The sequence below is a fragment of the Armigeres subalbatus genome, chromosome 2, assembly GCF_024139115.2.
Source record: "Armigeres subalbatus isolate Guangzhou_Male chromosome 2, GZ_Asu_2, whole genome shotgun sequence".
Taxonomy (NCBI): Eukaryota; Metazoa; Arthropoda; class Insecta; order Diptera; family Culicidae; genus Armigeres; species Armigeres subalbatus.
In genome coordinates, this window is record NC_085140.1 from 109253458 (window position 1) to 109269566 (window position 16109).

At 42.1% G+C, this 16109-nt stretch overlaps 1 protein-coding gene across 5 annotated transcripts in view; it reads right to left on the bottom strand.

The window, feature by feature from the left end:
- The window catches only part of LOC134210653 (putative mediator of RNA polymerase II transcription subunit 26), a 128882-nt gene that overhangs the window by 11421 nt on the left and 101352 nt on the right, over positions 1-16109 (bottom strand). The window contains exons 1-3 of one of the 5 annotated variants that reach the window (XM_062686828.1): positions 2303-2509; positions 1355-1552; positions 977-1284 (exon numbers count right to left, since the gene is read on the bottom strand). In XM_062686828.1, the coding sequence (XP_062542812.1) occupies positions 977-1284; positions 1355-1462 (416 nt within the window). In that variant the 5' untranslated portion in view covers positions 1463-1552; positions 2303-2509. Of the gene's footprint in view, positions 1-976; positions 1285-1354; positions 1647-2215; positions 2510-16109 lie in introns of those variants that run through there. The other 4 variants (XM_062686827.1, XM_062686825.1, XM_062686826.1 and 1 more) reach the window with 4 other exon arrangements.

Genomic DNA, 16109 nt, shown 5'->3' on the forward strand with positions numbered 1-16109 from the left:
TTGCTTCTACATCCCTAGAACATTGCCTACGAAATTACTGAACATTCTCGATGGAATTCCTGGAGGATTTGCGACGAATGTTTGAAACTTTCCCGTCGGAATTCCTGGATTATTTCATTTGGAATATCTAGAATATTCTCTTCCATCGGATTCTCTGGAACATTCCCGAGACTTTTCAAATGATATTGGAGTGTATCAACTTCATGTCCATGACATTTTTCAGTTTGTTAGTTTGTTTGATATAGATGCTAAAATAACTAAAATAATAGCAAAAAGTTGTTCGAGCGAATAGCTAAAAAATTACTTATTTTGCTATTATAAGAGCAAACCAATAGCAAAATATTTATAGAAAGGAAAATATCAAAATCAGTTATTATTGATATGTTGAAAATGCAAATGATAAATGAATAACGAACTTTGTTATGATTGCAAAATATGTTCTTCATTTGTTGTTCTGTTCTTCCATACAATAACATAATAATAACAAATTTTGCTATTTTATGTTATTCATGAATAACATAGGAATAACAAAATCTGATATCACAGAAAAATTTGTTATTATTATGTTATTTGTTTGTTATTCACCTCTACCCGGCGGATACCCATTACATGTAGAACATGTTTCAAAGTTCACATTCTGAAATGAGTGATTGGCATATGATATAGACGAACTGTTCCCAATATCATCTCACTGTAACAAATTCATCTGATGTCGAAACAAAAAAATAAAACAGCTTCTTTTTGTTGCGTTGTTCACTACTGAAAAAATCACAGAAATATAAAAACTAATCAAACTATTTTTCAGTTATTTGTTATTAATTGGATAAATATAGTATATGGAAGATAAATTCTAATAGATAGAAAGTCAAATGTAGAACATCCCATAAAGGATACTAAAGGTTCAGCAGGATTTTTGCTGGGAAAAATATGGCCGAATTACCTTACTAATCGAATACCAATTACAAAGTGTACTTACGTGTCCGGATCAACGTCGCCATTCGGGGCCCTGGGCCTCCGAATCTTGATGTGTTTGTTGAGGAACTTGAGCTTGTCGAGCAGTGGCCACTCACTGCAGTTGACCCCGTTCTTCATGATCCGCCGCTCGACGGTGAACCTGCAGCGGAAGTACGTCATCCGCTTCTTGCACTGGTCCACGTTCATCTCGCACAGTCGGCTCAACTCCCGCCAGGCCTTCTCCTTCTTGGACTGAAACTTGTAGTGCGGGTGACTCTTGTCGTACAGTACCGGCATTCGGCGGTAGTATTCGCACAGTTTCTCATCTTTCTGCAATTGGAGAAGGAGAAAAAAAATGTTAAAATCTTCTAAATTGGTTCGAATAAATTATTTGTAAGACCTCTAACACATCAACGAAGGTGAACTCTTCCTTGTGGCGATTCTCGACGACCGGTGATAGATTACTCAATATGAGTTGCTGCTCAAGGAAAGCAGCCGGATAATCCATCTTTGCGACAGATTATGAACGACAGGTATTGAACAATAACTTTCAAATAACTCAACAAAAGGGCGTGCGTGTATCCATAAACTCGAACAACTAACAAGTGAAGTGAGAATTGCACTGACTGAGGTACCAAGATATTTGATGTTTAAACTAAATAAAAATCCAGCGCAAATACGCACACTCGCATCTACGCGTTTCAATGGAAGGGGCCCGCCTCATACAAACCAACAAAGTACAAAGAAACGAAAAAGCAAACAAATGGAAATTAATATTCGTTGGTTGGTTTAATTAAATAAGCACAAGCCAGCAAGGAGAAAAATAACATTAACATTTGTGAGTTTGTAGGTTAGTTAGTTTATAACCGCGGCGACAACGCGCAAGGCAGGAGAAATGAAAGACTCTTTTTATAGCACTTTTAAACAATCGACGCGCGCGATGTCAACAAACCGCATGGCATGGCGGTGTTCTGAAGGGACTGCTTTCCGTTGGGCTCGGATCGAGGGTGTCGAGCGAAAACTAACTTTTAGTATCGGACAGGGGAATGGAACATATTTTGTAACTTTACGATAGCGTTCAATTTCCTTCGGCTTCTAATCTAGATCCAACACTGATTCGAAAATTAATGTACTGAATATGTTCACACAGTTGCTCTCAACGTGGTTCGTTCTTCATCGTCCAGACTCAGAGTTATAAGAGCACTAGTTTTATTGGGTAGCATCGCTACATAGAGTCATGTAAACATCTATAACAAACAACTTAGATATGTGTGCGACTTCGACTTCAGTAGACTACTCGTTGCGCTATCTATTCTCTGCATTCGTTCCGTTGTGTAACAAAACTGACGATTTTATTTTTCCGATCGATAATATTATTTCAGTTAGCAACTTCTCCTCTATATTTGTTCGACACTTTTCTCAAAAGACTAGAAGTAGACTACTCGGGCTGACTGCTAGAAGTTATATTATTTCTCTTCGTTCGTATAAACTGTTTCTTTCACAGTTTGCCACAAACTCCGGGTACAATCTCGACTCGACGACTGCGAAGCACATTCCCGGGCTGAAGTATAAGTATTATAATAATAAAAGAGTCTCTGCCACATATAGCCAGCCGGCACACAGTTCAGTTCAGTTGAGTTCGCTCTTTTGAATTTTATTGTTTGTTTAATCTTTTTTACCTTCTTCTATTTCTGTTCGTTTGTTATTATACTTTGGTTGTATTTTTCAACCCTCCGCCTTGTTGGGCTGATAATATACCCTCAGCCGCAACAAATGGCCTGCATGGCGCACATGCACATTCAAAGTCGTATAATTCTTTATTATTAGGGTAGACAAGCGTGTACTGTTTTCCAGTTTCAGGACAGCAAGAGTGCAGCATATTATTACGCTGAGAGGAATTAGATAACATGCTGAAATGGCATGTCACCGAGCGCGTGAAAGTAATGATTAATAAATTCTATGCATGGATGTTGCTGTCTAGTTGTGGCTCATTTGAAATTGCAAACATAATTCTGAGCTATGCAATATTTATGAATTAAATGCTTATGTGAACGCTGAGTGACGCATCATGAAATATTTTTGCAAGATAGGCAGTCGTTGTAATAGGTAGTACTACACATATCAACGTGGTGATTGATTAAACGCCTAGCTTAACCATGAAAAATATTGAGACGGGGCAAGTTAGTACTGCATAAAGGCTGCAAATTAAAACATTTCTAGACTTTATCATCGAGATTTTCAACCCAAGACTCATCTCGTGGAAATTTTAGAAATATCAACGAATTTATCTGATACAAACATATTTCATATCAAGATTATAGAAATAGATTTATTTCTCGATTCTTGATTTATATTTACCGGGAAAAGTTAAATACATCTATCCTCATTTATTAGTAAAGTCCTTTTGAATTGAGGTGGTTGATTAAAATATGCATTGTAGATATGTTATGATGTTATGAGTGACATTAGCGCCCCTACGTTGATTACTAAGCCGCATCCCAACTGATTTGCTTGATTTTCAGTACAAAGCTAGTGTTGATAGATTTCTAATATGAAACTTGCTACTCTTATGGGATATTAACATTTTTAGGGTCGTTATTCCAACTTACTTTGGGCAACTCTCGAACCAACCTCTTACTGGTACAATCTCACATGAGGAAACGTTATTGAAACCAAACACGTGCTCTCTTAGGTATAAGAGTAAATAAATTGCAGAGGTTTACAATATAGTGGCTCAGAAACCATTATTTTTTCAATCTCAGAAAACGAGGCTTGACAATTATATTCTAACCCAAACAAAAGCGGAAATCAATGAAAGAGCAACCCAATTTATATGGGAAAGTGACTTATGAAGAGAATCGATATCGCTAGATTAAAAAAATAAGATGCTATCATTGGTGTCGTCCGAATATGTATTTCCTATCACATTGTAAGTAGTGAGAGATGAGAAGCAGAAGCCCAGATGTACATATGGGAATGGGGTTAAAGTGGACGCTCCAAATATTTTAAAACAATTTTAGGTTCGATACCCCCCGTAGACCTACATTTTGCGACTTTAAAACTGCAAAAAATATCCGAAGAAGTGACGGGAAAGAAAATTTGGCGAAGCAAAATTAATTTATCCAGCGAGTGGGTAATATTACTTCCTTACAGGACAACAGGAAAAACTGCACCTCGCTACTATGATCGAACCTGTGCTTCATTCATATTAAAGCCTGTCCACATTAACCCTTAACGGCGCAAGACGATTTTTTAGAAATCGCCGAAAGTGTTTTTAACTAAACATTAAATCAAGACAAAATTTTCAAAACGACTTATCTGCTTTTGTAAACAAAGATTCAAACGACGATTTGACGAGTCTGATAGCCGCAAACCAACACCATCAACAGGCAGGTAGTATTGATGGTGCTAGTTTGTGTGGGAGAGCTATCAGATTCGTCAAATCGTCGTTTGAATCTTTGTTTACAAAAGCAGATAAGTCGTTTTGAAAATTTTGTCCTGAAATATATAAATTGTCATTGAAATCAATAACATTAAACGTATTTTCATTTTTTTTTCAACAACATTGCGCATTAAGGGTTAAATTTCGGACGACCATCTCACAATTCAATTTTTTAAAGTTTTTACAAACCACTGATACGATCCATTTACACCACTGCTGATTCACTTCGCTTTATGTGCTGCCTTCAACATGTTTTAGCTTTCGTCCAAATTGATGAAATGGCGACAAATCAATTGAAAATTATCTAAGTGTCCGAAATTTAACGGGGGAGCATAAGCGGGAGGTTGTCAATTATCACTTCTTACATCTTACTTCCTATCTCTCACTACGAAACACGACTAGAAGTTGTTGACAAACTGTACATATAGGGGAACGGTTCTCCACTTCATCTCATAGCTCCTATTTCCATACCATCAAAAACAAAGCAATGGAAAGGAATTTGGTTTGTTTATTATTTTTGTGATTTTTTTCAGCAGTGAGCACGCAAGTTGACAAAAAGAAACGACGAATTTGGTGCCGTATTTCTTTGTTTAGCGATGAGATGGATATATGTACAGTGAGATGGAGATCAAAACAGTTCCCCTAACTGTCCAATTCCCGAATTTTTGGCTATCAGGACCACGAACTAGGCTTGCAGTCGGCGGGATAGTCGACGTTAGATACGGGTTGGATGGTGTAGATGGGAGATCTTCAGACTAACGGCTTTCGAGACCTCATATAGCGCATGCGATGCACACTGGGCCGAACATGCAGTCGTTTTGGTATGAAGAACGGACCCGGCTTGTTAGAAGAATAATTTGGTCCTTCTTTATTGTCACTCAATTTGAGGATAAAAATTTATTTTGATAGGGAATGGTAAGGTAAAATATTGTTCAGCTTTTTTTTAACGAAGGTAACGACAATCTACAACCAGACACCTGGGGAGACGTACCCAGATAGTATGGGGATGGGATCACCACTCCCGACCCACTAAAACCAACTCCTTCCTTTCATGTCATTCCCCCGGACCGCAATTAAGCAATACTTCGGGGGATGACTATTGGGCATTGCGCCTTCTACATGACGTACAATTCTTCTGGTACTCCCCGTGCACCACCTGTACACAAGACATACTGGCACTATATGTGCCCCAACACTCTCCTGTCTATGTTGTTCGAGTGACAGCAAGGGTATCCACGGGTATCCTGCAGGAGGTACCTCATGCTTGCTGCCATTTTACAGACAGTCTTCATTCAGTGTGGTGATCACCCCGTCCTGCAACAAGGTGGCACCACTTGTCTACCAAGCCGGAGGCGACCCTAGGTTGGTGGCTCCTATGCCGCTCCTACCTCAGCTATGAGGCAGACCCTTTCACGTCTCCCATTTCTGAGGTGCCGCAGAAGCATCAACCCCCAACACTTCTGCCAGGCATAGCGAGACTTTCCTGTCCCCTAATTCTGAGGTCTGCCCCTCGACACTCCTGCCAGGCCTTATAAAAATTCACGATAATAAAGACGTTAAAAAATCCTGCAAGGCCTAGCGAGAATTCACTCAGTCCGTCACTGGCAGCCGGATCACACTATTGCCTAACACCTACCCGGTCTTTGATACTGTCGTCAGGCCGAGGTCCAGGTACCTTGCAGGAGGTACCCTCCTGTTGACATTTCGAAGCTCAGATAGTCCTCAATCAGTGTGGTGGTCGCCCCATCCTGTAACGGAGTGGCACCACTTACCTTACACGTCTTCAATTTCTGAGGTGCCGCAGAAGCATCAACCCCCCGACACTCCTGCCAGGCATAGCGAGACTTTCGTGTCCCCTGATTCTGAGGTGCCGCAGAGGTATCTGCCCCCCGACCAGAGCTGACAATAGTCATCGTCACAGCAAGAAAAGCCACAGTAGCGACGAGTTGTGTTGTCTTCATTGCTACTCGACCCATCGTCAATGACGCGCACGACGTTAGCTTTCGTCGTGCAACCAAATCGTCATGACGACATCGAAGAACGAAGACTTCATACCATTATTCTTCAAGCGGCAGCTGCCATGCGAAGATTTTTATAAATTCTTTGTAATAATGAATTTGAAGTAACGTATGAAGATGTTATAAATATTATCAAAACATTTATGTTACCAAAGTTCGTACTATTTGTTTATTTTAGACGCCATTATGTTTTTAACCACTCCGTCTATAATGACGTGCAATCAATTGTGTGAAGAAGTGACGATCGTCATAACTTTTGGCTGCGCGACTATCTTCGTGGTAGGCATGTGGTGCGAAGAAACCGAATAGGTGTCGCGTCGTGCAATTTTATGGCTATTTTTTTCGCCTTCTTCATACGACGAGAATGACTATTGTCAGTCCTGCCCCCGACACTCCTGCCAGGCCTCACCATACTTCAATCATTATAACACTACCGACCATCAGTGTTGGTAGAATCATGCTCAAATCTTACTCACCGAAGCCTCATGCACGAGCTGACTCGCTTGCGATTCTTGGATACATTGAGATCATCGCGCATGAGTTTTTCCACGCCGAATCGCATCGTTTCGCTTATTTGCCGAAAAAATATTTCGCTCCAAAAAGTGTGTATTTTATGTTTTCGTATGGATTTGTTATCCATTGTTTTAAGCAAAGGAAGTTATTCCGATGAATTTAACGAAGAAAAACTCGCAAAAATCATTCTCTGGGCCATGAATCGGGTGAGGTTTGCCTCGCGCTTGATTTGAATCGTAGGTGAGATTTAAGAACTATTACCAACACTGCCGACCATGCGTACCATGCAAGGCTTACTTGTGTGCTCATCCATACATTCGGTCCCTCACTTTGTGGGGGTATTACGAGTAATACCCCCAGCTCCCATTCGCTTGCACCACATGTGCACCACTTGGGGGTGTGTGGGTACCACCCACTGCAACCCGCTTGCCGCCCAAGCAGCCCTCACTCTGTGAATCCATGTGGAAAAGTTAAATTATAATGTTTTTGTTCTGAGGCATTTAGGGTTCGCCTTAGCCGATCTATCCTACCCTAAGTGATTTTTCCTGCTTGAAAAACGAAACTAGATCCGCCAAGTCTAAGTAGGTGCTAAACAAGCATGAAATTTATATTGAAATAATGAAAAACCGAGGTGGCGCTGTAGTCATTCAATCCCGCTCACTAGTGACATTTACAATCTTTACTTTGTTACGAAGAGGCTCTCGAAAACCGTGAGGAGTTTATGGCTTTATGCTTACCGTGTCTACGAATGTATGGTTGGGGGTCTAAAAAGAACCTAATAGCTAACGGAACCTGTGAAGCACCAGGGCACCCTTCACAGTATTGAGCCTTTGCTATGCTAACCGTAGCTATGGCGTACACTGTGCCACCAAAGTACTCTTTAATGGGTAAAAAAGTACCCATTATGAAGTTAAATAGTTCAACTCATTAAAAGAGTAAAGAGCGTTTACTCATTAATGAGTAAACAGCTTATACGTCAAATTAGCGAGTGATTTTTACCCACTATCACCGAAAAGTTTGGCCGGAAAATGTGTGAATTTCACCCTTTATTATTTTCAAAAAGCATCTACTATGATGGGAGCTGGGATGTAAATAAATTTTCATTTCATTAAACACTGGAATTATTCGCAACCATTTTATTTACTGCATAATAAACATTATGATACATAAAAAATTATACCTTTTTTGGTAGCGTAGGTAGCGCTTTTTCACTAACTTACTAAGGGCCGATTTCTTCACCTCCGCTTAGGCCTTAAACCAGGTTTAAACGTATAGCCCCAAACGCAATACAACGGAACGGCGACGGAAACGGAAAATTTGACAGTTAGCCCATATATTTTCTGTCAAATTTGCCGTTTCCGTCGCCGTTCCGTTGTATTGCGTTTGGGGCTTATGGGTAAGCACCGCTTAAGAGTTAAGCGAAGGTGAAGAAATTGGCCCTAACTAAGTTAACTTAGCCATTCCGTACATTCCAGGCGTTAAATCTGGCCAAATCGATGCGCTTTCCTTTAGCGGATCCAAGGATTCGCGGGTATTTTCCTCCGTGATTTTCAGCATTTTCAACATTGGATAGCGTTGCAGTGGTTGCACCCTCGGTAGCACCAACAGTTCCTGACGCGGCGTATCGCCCCAAAACGGCAAGGGGTGTGTTCTCCTTGGTGTTCTCCGACTTGCGCATTTTGACAAATGCATAGAAGAATAGTTTGCTGAAATAATCAAAAGTTAATCTTTAATTTTATCATGCAAATCTAAATAAAACGAAAATAGTACTCACGGTCATTCCGTTCGTTCGAGATTGGTTCAGCCTTCTGCGTTTATTCACCATCAAGATTTTCAAGTCGATTTTCACCCATTAATGGGTATAATCATTCTCCTAAGAAATGGGGTAAAAATACGCATTATACAAAATTTTAAAGTACCCATTATTTTGACAGCTTGATATATCATCAAAAAATGGGTCTTTTTAACTCTTTAATGTGTATTGCTGGGTTTACAGTGTAGTGGACTGTTTGGAATGAGGTTAAATAAGGGCGGTATTATTTGTATGTTTTCATTTAGATTTTCTACAAACCGTCACCTATATGGATTCGCATTATGCGTTTTCCACAGAGTCCTCTGTGTTCCGTCTTTGACGTTCGTCATACTATATCAGTTTGGTTTCATCGTTGCTGTTTATAATAACGCTGAAATTGTGAAGTATATTATCTTAATTTGCAATGCAATCTTTGTAGACTTATGCAAAATGGCAAAGCCCAAATGGCTTTGATGCAGAAAATTTCGCAAAGCTGACTTCTACCGGTTATTGCTGCTTTCAGTAATGGAATGGCAACTTTCGATCAATTCCACGAACATGTGTACTTGCTATCAACCCTATCATTGCTACACTTATCTCTGAATTAACAAAAAGAGATGTATGTGCCTTCACAATTGATGTAAATGTTGGAATCCCCATCAGGAAACACGACTATTGTTTGGTTTATTTTCCACTAACAGACCCGACGAACTTCGTCTAAAATTGATTTATTCTCTGATTAGTTCTCGAGTTATGCAGAAATTTCTGTTTCATTCCCAAAGGGGGAGGGGTCTCAAGCTATCTTAAGAACCTTCCCGGCCCCAAAAAACATTTTGGTTTTATTCTGGTTTTATGACACTCTTGTAGTGTAAATTATGCTCTTCAAGAGCGTCATAAAACTTAAAATGTTACTTGGGAACGTTTAGAACGTACGTATGATAAGGACGCATTTTACGCCCAGCTGGAACGTGAGTACTGCCCAAAACACGACGTCAAAATCATCATAGGAGATTTGAACGCTCAGGTTGGCCAAGAAGAGGAGTTTAGACCGACTATTTGGAAGTTCAGCGCTCATCGGCTGACGAACGAAAACGGCCTACGACTAATTGATTTCGCCGTCTCCAAGAATATGGCCATTCGCAGCAGCTACTTCCAACAAGGCCTGTTGTATCGGAACACCTGGAGATCACCACTGCAGACAGAATCACAAATCGACCACGTTTTGATTGATGGACGGCACTTCTCCGACATTATCGACGTCAGGACATATCGTGGCGCTAACATCGACTCTGACCACTATCTGATGATGGTTGAACTGCGCCCAAAACTATCCGTCATCAACAATGTTGGGTACCAACGACCGCCGCGGTACGACCTAGAGCGACTGAAGCAACCTGATGTCGCCACTGCATACGCGCAGTATCTCGAGGCAGCGTTGCCGGAAGAGGGTTAGCTCGATGGGGCCTGCTGGAATACAGTCAAAGCAGCCATTAACGACGCAGCGGAGAACAACGTCGGGTATTTGAGACGGTATTCCGTAGTAATCGACGGAATGATTGGTTCGACGAAGAGTGCAGACAGATTCTGGAGGAGAAGGACGCAGCGCGGGCGGTCGCGCTGCAGTAAGGTACCTGGCAGAACGTGGAACGTTATAGACGGAAGCGGAGACAGCAGATCCCCCTTTTTCTGGAGAAGAAACAACCCCTGGAAGAAGCGGAGTGTGAGGAGATGGAACAGCTGTGCCGTTCTCAAGAAACACGTAAGTTCTATCAGAAGCTCAACGCATCCCACAAAGACTTCATGCCGCGAGCCGAAATGTGCCGGGAGAAGGATGGGAGCATCTTGACGGACGAACGTGTGGTGATCGAAAGGTGGAAGCAACACTACGAGGAACATTTGAATGGCACTGAGAGTACAGCCAGTGAAAGTCAAGACAGCGGAGGAGATGACAGCGGACGATGGAAGCCAACCAGCCCCCACCTTGAGGGAAGTTAAGGATGCCATCCAACAACTAAAGGCCAATAAAGCAGCTGGTAAGGATGGTATTGCACCTGAGCTCATCAAGATGACCACTTGCCTGCACAAATTGATAGTCAGAATCTGGGAAACTGAACAGCTACCGGAGAAGGGGAAGGAAGGGGTTGTATGCCCCATCTACAAGAAAGGCGACAAGCTGGAGCGTGAGAACTTTCGAGCGATCACCATCCTTAATGCCGCCTACAAAGTGATATCCCAGATCATTTTTCGTCGTTTGTCACCATTAGTGAATGAGTTCGTGAGCAGTTATCAAGCCGGCTTCGTTGACGGCCGCTCGACAACGGACCAGATGCACCATATGTTCGTTGATTTCAAGGCGGCATACGGCTTCCCAGAATGTTCAAAGCAACGGTGGATGATGTGCAAAACTGTGTGAAGATTTCGGGCGAACACTCCAGTTCGTTCGAATTGCGCCGGGGACTAAGACAAGGTGATGGACTTTCGTGTCTGTTGTTCAACATTGCGCTAGAAGGTGTCATGCGGAGAGCCGGGTGTAACAGCCGGGGTATGATTTTCAACAGATCCAGTCCATTTATTTGTTTCGCGGATGACATGGACATTGTCGGCTGAACATTTGCAAAGGTGGCCGAACTGTACACCCGCCTGAAACGTGAAGCAACAAAAGTTGGACTGGTGGTGCATGCGTCAAAGACAAAGTACATGCTTGTGGGCGGAACCGAGCGCGACAGGGCCCGCCTGGGAAGCAGTGTTACGATAGACGGGGATACCTTCGAGGTGGTCGAGGAATTCGTCTACCTCGGATCCTTGCTAACGGCTGACAACAACGTTAGTCGTGAAATACGAAGGCGCATCATCTGTGGAAGTCGGGCCTACTACGGGCTCCAGAAGAAACTGCGGTCGAAAAAGATTCGCCACCGCACCAAATGTGTCATGTACAAGACGCTATAAGACCGGTTGTCCTCTACGGACATGAAACATGGACAATGCTCGAGGAGGACTTGCAAGCACTCGGAGTATTAGAGAGACGGGTGCTTAGGACCATCTTTGGCAGTGTGCAAGAAGACGGTGTGTGGCGGCGAAGAATGAACCACGAGCTCGTCCAATTCTACGGTGAACCCAATATCCAGAAGGTAGCTAAAGCCGGAAGGGTACGATGGGCAGGACATGTTGCAAGAATGCCGGACAGCAACCCTGCAAAGATGGTGTTCGCTTCCGATCCGGCAGGTACGAGACGGCGTGGAGCGCAGCAAGCGAGATGGGCAGACCAGGTGCAAAACGACTTGGCGAGCGTGGGGCGTATCCGAGGATGGAGAGATGCGGCCTCGAACCGTGTATTGTGGCGTCAAATTGTTGATTCAGTGCTATCTGTTTAGATGTAAACTAAATAAATGAAATGAAATGACCTTCCACTAAACGACCCTTTTTTTGAAAATTTTCTCGTGGAAATTCCGAAGAATTACTAATAGACAACATAAGGAATTTCACGCAGAAATCCAAAGAAATTCCGTGAAAAATCTAGTTGAAATTCCATTGGAAACAATTTTGTGAAACTTAAAAAACACAAGCAAATTCTGTTAAATTCGAAGCATGCATGCTCGGTGGCATAGGTAAACTCCTAAACAATTTCCCGTGAAAATTTCAAAGAAATTCCCGTGAAAACTTAAGCAATTCCTATTGAAAATTCGAAAAACTTGGAAGAATCTCCTGGGACAGCTCATTAGATTTTCCCGGGAAATTAAGAGGATTTTCTCGTTAATGTCTTAAAATATCCTGAGAAAAAACTTTACGTTACGAACGTCATAAAGAATCGCCAAGCCATCGCCGACCAAAATTATGACAAACGTTGCCGCCGACGATTTGCGGATCGGCGCTGACCTCTAACGGTAGTCAGAATCCATAACGTGATATTTCATTAGATGTCATATAACCAAAATAAAGATTATTTGAGCAAAAGTTAAATTTTCAGCAACAACAAAAAAATGGCTCGATTATCCGGAGGGTTCGATTATTCGGAGTGAAATTTTGTTCAACACTCCGGATCAGGCTTGTAAAATGTCATCTGCATGTCATTTGACTAATTTGTTCATAACTTTCTTTAGAAGCAGAATTTCTTCCATAATTTTGAATGTACTCATAACGCTTGAGTAGGGTTATATTTTTGTCCAAGGGTACATTGCTCTAAGTATAACACCAAAGGCTGGAGAGTGAAAACTCTCCAAAATGTCACGTGTCATTTGACATAATGTCATTTGAATGACATTTTGCCTCCCACGCCCCAGATTACATATTTACAGCAAAGTCTCGTTAGACAAAGTTGTAGGCCCATTTAACCGCTATAAGTTCGTCATACAACATGAATTGATAGCTACCTTCTGAAAAAAGTTCTGGGAAAATTATACAAACGAATGCAAATGACATTTTACAACACTGCTCCGGATAATCGAGTCCGGCCTGTATTCGTCCCATTATGGAGAATCCGATAAGAAAACAATGGGATTTGCCATAATAGGAACCAAAATTAAGAATAGTGCCATGCGTTTCTATTATAGAATTAGAAATTTTTGGGATTATAACAAATTTTAATGCGGTTTCCACAATTGTTCTGAGGAGCAGAAAAGGCAGGAGCAGGAAACCTTTCGTTTGATATATTAACAATACCCACATGCCTTTTATATATTTTTCATAGAATAGTTGTTCCTAAGTTTTTTTTTTTTTTTTTTATCTTTCGTTTATTTGGAAGGCTCATTTGCCGTGAAGCGTTACGGAGCCGAAATCAAGTTTAATACATTTCTTGATTCTTATACATAGTGTTAGTTTTGGGGAACCGAAAGACTCGCGGTTTAGTCGAGGTTAGGGAATACAATAATACAGTAGGAAAGGAAAGGATTTTAGGGTGCTTAAGTAATTACGATGCTGATGTTCACAAAGTTGACATTCCTCGCATTTTTACATCTGTAACGGGACAAACAAACTTTTTTTGGGAGACAACGACGAGAGGAAGACATACGGAAGGGATTAACGACAGACATGGAAATGTACAACAAGAGGAAGACATTCGATATGGGGTACGACAAACAAGGGAATGGGCAGACCATGATTACAGTTTTACATCAGCAACTTTCAAAAATTGGTGGACCAGGGACATGTACTCGAGATCAAGGCCCGACAACACTTCCCTAATAGGCTTTGGTTGTTTTCCTCGGACCCGGAGATGTTCAGTTAGCGCAGATCTGGGGCCACGATGCTCCTCGCACGCCCACACGACATGATCGATGTCCTGATAATCCTTGCCGCAAACACAGAGATTTCCTTCCGAGAGCCCCACTCTGAAAAGATGTGCATTTAGAGTGTAGTGATTGGACATTAGACGACACATGGTTCGAATGAAGTCTCGTCCCATATTCAATTTTCAATTTGGACGCTTCGACACCTGCCGGCGAATTGAATACAGCCATCTACCCAACTCCCCATTTGTCCATTTCTGTTGCCAGCTGTTCAAGGTTTCCTGACGAACTAATGTGAAAAATTCATCGAAGGTGATTTTCCGATCGTAAATATCACCTTCCATAGCGCCCACCTTAGCCAAAGAGTCCGCTTTCTCATTTCCCGGGATCGAGCAATGAGAAGGGACCCAAGCCATAGTGATTGTGTAAGACCGTTGTGATAAGGCACTCAAAGCTTTCCGTATCCCATTCAGAAGATACGCTGAGTGCTTAACCGGTTTCATTGACCGAACAGCCTCCAAGGAACTTAGACTGTCGGTGAAGATGAAAAAGTGGTCAGGAGGTAGGGATGCGATTTGCTCGAGTGAATAGTGTATAGCTGTTAGCTCAGCAGTATACACGGAACAAGGCTCTTTGAGCTTAAAGTAGGCGCTATGAAAAACGTCGAAAACACGAAAACCAGTGGAGTCATCCATTTTTGACCCGTCTGTAAAAAGCTTCTCTTCTCACTGGCGTCCCCGTATTTGCTTGCAAATAATGGAGGTATGACCTCCGCACACAGAAAGTCTGGTATTCCATGAACCTCCTGCTTCATGGACAGATCAAAAGTAACAGAGGAACTGTAAGAGTCTAAGAAGTTAGCACGATTGGTATCTACCGAAGAAGGGCTTACCTCCAGCGTTATGTACCAGTGGTAAATACTCATGAATCGAGATTGAGGGTTTTGTTCGAGCAGCTTCTCGAAGTTGTCAATGACCAATGGATTGAGAACCTCACAGCGGATGATTCGATAATTCCGCGAAACGATCTGTTAGTGGCAGTACTCCCGCAAGTACTGCCAAGCTCAACGTATGTGTCGAATTCATACATCCTAACACGATACGGAGACAACGGTACTGAATCGCTTTGAAGCTTCAGCATGTGTGTTTTAGCCGCGGACTGGAAGCAGAAACTACCGTATTCGAGGACCGACAAAATGGTTGTTCTATACAACGTCATAAGATCTTCGGGATGCGCTCCCCACCATGTTCCGGTTATTGATCGCATGAAGTTGATCCGTTTCTGGCATTTTTGTGTCAGATACACAATGTGCAGACCCCGAGGTATTTAGAAGATATGCTATGAGTGATTGTCTTACCCATCAGTTGGAGCGGGAACTTTGCCGGCTTATGTTTTTTTGAAAAGACAACCATCTCAGTTTTCTCCGGAGAGAATTCGATACCCAGCTTCGTAGCCCAAGTGGACAAATTGTCCAGAGTATCTTGCAACGGTCCTTGCAGATCAATCGCTGTTGGCCCCGAAACGGATACAACACAATCATCTGCAAGCTGTCTCAACGAGCAATTTGGCATGAGACATTCATCAATGTCTCTGACGTAAAAATTGTAAAGAAGGGGGCTTTCGTGAAGTTGCCGAGTCACCATGAGAAAAACTCATACGCTTCTCTGACAACAAATTGTACAAATAGTTGTTCAAAATTGGTGAAAGTCCACACTCGTGGAGTTTGTCAGATAAGACATCGACGCAAACTGAATCAAAAGCCCCCTTAATGTCCAAAAACACTGAGCCCATTTGCTCTTTTTTAGCGAAAGTAAGCTGAATTTCTGAAGAAAGCAACGCAAGACAGTCGTTCGTTCCCTTGCCCTGCGGAAACCAAAATGTGTATCTGACAACAAACTATTCGATTCAACCCATTTGTCTAGCCGGAAGAGAATAATCTTCTCCAACAGCTTCCGAAGACAGGATAGCATCGCGATGGGGCGATACGAATTATAATCCGACGCAGGTTTTTCGTGCTTCTGGATGGCTATCACCCTCACTTACCTCCAATCATCCGGAACAATGTTGCACTTCAGTAACTGGTTGAACAAACTCAATACGCGCCTCTTCGCGACGTCTGAGAGGTTTTTAAGCAAATTGAACCTGATTCTATCGATCCCTGGAGCGGA